This window comes from Rhagoletis pomonella, unplaced genomic scaffold (genome assembly GCF_013731165.1).
Source record: "Rhagoletis pomonella isolate Grant_MI unplaced genomic scaffold, Rhpom_1.0 Rhpom_scaffold_00257, whole genome shotgun sequence".
Classification (NCBI taxonomy): domain Eukaryota; kingdom Metazoa; phylum Arthropoda; class Insecta; order Diptera; family Tephritidae; genus Rhagoletis; species Rhagoletis pomonella.
Window position 1 is genome coordinate 44,060 of NW_023458811.1, and position 3,898 is coordinate 47,957.

Sequence of the window (3,898 nt, forward strand, 5' to 3'; positions counted from 1 at the left end):
GCTTCTGTCTGGGCCTTAGCATGCCGCCTTTTTGTGGCCATACCCCAAACAGCGGAAACACCTTTGGACATCCGCGCGCTCTCGGACGCGGCAGATAATCCAACCTACTCGCAGCTTCCCCTTTTCAATAAGAGTCCGGCCTGGCAGTTCGTCGATTTCCACCACAGCCATTCTTTGTTCTCGCGAGTTTACAGCGAGGAGAGAGACGCGAAGTTGGCCATTCATCTTGTCTCCTAACTCCCCGCGTATAGCGTTCTCCACTTCTGGGGCCGTGGTTAGGCAGTCCCTGCCCAGAACTTCTAGACGTAAACGTCTAGTGAGAATACGGGCGTCTCCAAGCTGGACAATGGCAGTGCACACATTTTCCTTAAATGCTGAGTGGTCGCCACAGCGCTCCATTTCGATGAGCACGCCGCCTTCGCGGGTTTTCCGAACAGATCGAATTACGGTCTCCGTCTTCTCGGGTTGGAGCTTACCACGTATCGTTCCCAGCACCTCTGCATAGGTTTTGCCTTCAGCTGGCTTAATGATTAATTTGGCGAGACTCTTCTTTTTTCTCACCCTCTTCTTTTTTTTGCGGCTGGTCGCTTCGCCCTTATTGACCAAGGGTTCACCTGGCGCTGGCCCTGGCTTGGGCTTTCCGCTTTTTCCAACCGGGATGGGATGAAACCAACGGGAAATGTTATATCGGTCAAAAACAAGTTATACGTGTCCCGGCGTTTCGCTGGGTCACGTCTAGGAATCGAGATATATATACATATAACTATCATATAAGGGAAATTGTCACCTTTGGCGGTCTTTTTTTGACATAACTCGAGAACCACTAGTCCGATTTTGCTCAAATTAAGTCAAGTAAATTTAAAAAAATTAAAAATTACAATTCCTTTAATCTGTTCATATAGCGTTTTTCTATATAATCAACAGTTTTGCCGGTAAAAATAAATGTATGAAGAAAAAAAAATATTTTTTGCCTAAAATATTAAATTTTTTTAAAATTGTTGATTATATAGAAAAACGTTATATGAACAGATTAAAGGAACTGTAATTTTTAATTTTTTTTAATTTGTTTGAGCAAAATCGGACTAGTGGTTCTCGAGTTATGTCAAAAAAAGACCACCAAAGATGACAATTTCCCCTATATGATAGTTATATATATATCTCGATTCCTAGACGTGACCCAGCGAAACGCCGGGACACGTATAACTTCTTTTTTACCGATATAACTTTCCCCGGTAGTTTGAACCCTTCCCGATCACTGACCATTTGTCTCACAGTGTTATTATTATTCTCAAAAGAGAAGGATTTGGGGCAAAGTCCCTTCATTGGAAGAAGTGAACTGTAATGCTAAATCGATTGTAGAGCACTACTTTAACACCTGAAGTACATTTACAAAAGTGGTTTCTGAAGTACATTTATCGGTTTCTGAAGTACATTTTTCGGTTTTTGAAATACAATTGACTAATCTGAAGTACATTTTATGGTTTCTGACGTACAATTGACTAGTCTGAAATCCATTTAACGGATTCTGAAGTACATATGACTAATCTGAAGTACATTTTTTGGTTTCTGAAGTACAATTGACTTGGGTGAAGTATATTTTACGGTTTCTGAAGTGTAATTGACTAATCTGAAGTCCTATTAACGGTTTCTGAAGTACGTTTGACTAATCTGAAGTACATTTGATGGTTTCTGAAATATATTTGACGCTTTCTGAAGTACTATTAGAAAAGGTGTAGTTGCGTTCCAGATACTTCACGATTTGCAGGTTTTTACAAGAAGCTGTTCCAGGTGGCCACCTTCCATAAAACAGACGAAAGCAGCTTTTCCTGCAAATCCTGTAAAACCTACAAACCGTGAAGCATCCGGAACGCAACTACTATTCATAAAATTCACATGTGTACATACACTTCATGTTCCAACTCCAAGGGATTCGACGAATCTCGCTCCTCCTTGCTTCAGCCAACTCTACTAATCTATTTGCTTCCACAGCATCTTCCTCGTCACTAAACCATATTCCCACTGTATCCATTTTTTTAATTTTATAATAAAAGCAATTATTTTATAGATGATGTAAATGAAACACTAAATAAACAAATGTAAACAAACAAACAGCTGTTTACAATTCAGTCAACCATTCACAATAATACAAATTTTTATCGATCAAGTTACACAATATCAAAATAAAAGATAATCGACTCGATCGACAAATTTCTATTCGGCACTCGCAATAGGGGCCTAAATAAGTTTTAAGTTGCAATAACAGATACTTGATATACACCTTAGGCAAATACTTCAAAGATGTATGATTTTTATAAATTAAAGAAGCAACTTTAAAATAACTCCTCCAAAAGTCCTTCCGAAGTACGTCCTATAAATGCCCTTCTGGAATGCCTTCCATGGGTAGCGAAAGAAGAAGCCCTTCAATTTGTGCCACTCCATACAAAATAGAAAGGAATGCAGAGTGGAAGGCCTCTTGACTCCCGAAGGCCTTTCGGAAAGGCTTTTAACTCCTGAAATTATCTACTGGGGATTTGTCCCGTAACAACGATGGATTTCTCGATTACGCGCAAATGTGCAGAAACTACTCTGAATATGCGCGTAATGGGCGGAATACCTTAAGCTACTGAACTGGTTCTTCAGAAGCTTTAATATTTTAATCGTAATATCGGTTGTTTGTGCTGGACATTGAAAGTGATGGTAATTCAGAAATTTTCAGACCCAACTGCAATATTTGTGGTCCAGACCTACATGCAAACATATATAAAGACTCACAAAAATAAGAATTAACATTCTTACCTATGGAACTTAGAAATGAATGCATCATTTACATAAAACTCATCTGTTGGATCGATATCTTTTGTCTTCGTTTTTGAGTTCCGTACCAGAAGTCGCTGCGCTGGTTTTCCCATAGACAAAGACTGAAGTGCACGCACCAATTCCCGTTCAGGGATATCTGTCTCTTGTTGTATGTCCTCATATGTTAATACATCACGATTATTAAAAAGCATTAAAACACACATCTGAAAATGTTATTATATAAATTGAATTTGTAGCTGTACGTTTTTAATATATAAACCTGATACGTTGAGACTTGCAGAATATGTTTGCGGGTATTTGTTGGCACCGTGCAGCCATTTGAGCTGGACGACATACTTGAACTGGGACCATCTTTATCTTTATCACTGTCTGCTTTACGACCATAAAAAACAGCATTTATGTATGCGGTACCTGATTTGAAAAAAAATATTTTTTTGTTATTAATTACATTAAGAAGGGTATTCAGAATGCATATAGTCTGCTAACTCAATAACGGAATCAATTAAATAATACGCACAAGCATAGTTGCCTGCGAGCAATCCATAATGTGCAATTAGCCAAGAACGAAACAAGCCCGCTGATCCGTAACTACTTTGTTTTTTACTAAGTTTTTTTTTAGTTTAACTTTTCGCCCCTTCTACTCAATCCATCGACATGAGGAAGAATCCATCAGACGAATTTGATTTTCATTAATACGTGGTTTTTTCTTCGGAAAAACTACGTCTAAAATATGTTTTTAATTATTTTTTTTTAACTTGCCATGTTTCGACACTTCAACAGTTTTTTTCTCAAAAACTGGACGCGCTAAAAAAATTTTTTAAATGCACTTCAAATAAGCATGAAAAATCTATAGGCCGGACCAGTTTTTGTGATAAAACACAACCAAATTTTGTTAAGCTGTGTTCTTGGATTTATAATTCTGAAAAAAAGTAATTTTTAGATTTCTTTTTACTTCTTTTAAATTAAAATATTATTATCTTGTTACATTAAACGAGCAATTCTTGTATATGGGCGACTCCACCGTCACGGGTGGGACATTTGAATAGAAAAAATTGGTGTTTCTTGTTTAAATTTAAGTATT

General features: G+C 37.5%; 1 protein-coding gene across 1 annotated transcript; it reads right to left on the minus strand.

The window, feature by feature from the left end:
* Positions 1-2,501: 2,501 nt before the first annotated feature.
* On the minus strand, positions 2,502-3,234 carry LOC118750476 (cullin-3-A-like). The gene is made up of 3 exons (XM_036485190.1): positions 3,077-3,234; positions 2,797-3,020; positions 2,502-2,744 (listed from the first exon to the last, which is right to left on the minus strand). The coding sequence occupies exons 1-3, from the start codon at positions 3,149-3,151 to the stop codon at positions 2,654-2,656; spliced, it is 390 nt and encodes a 129-aa protein (XP_036341083.1). The 5' UTR covers positions 3,152-3,234; the 3' UTR covers positions 2,502-2,653.
* Positions 3,235-3,898: the final 664 nt, after the last annotated feature.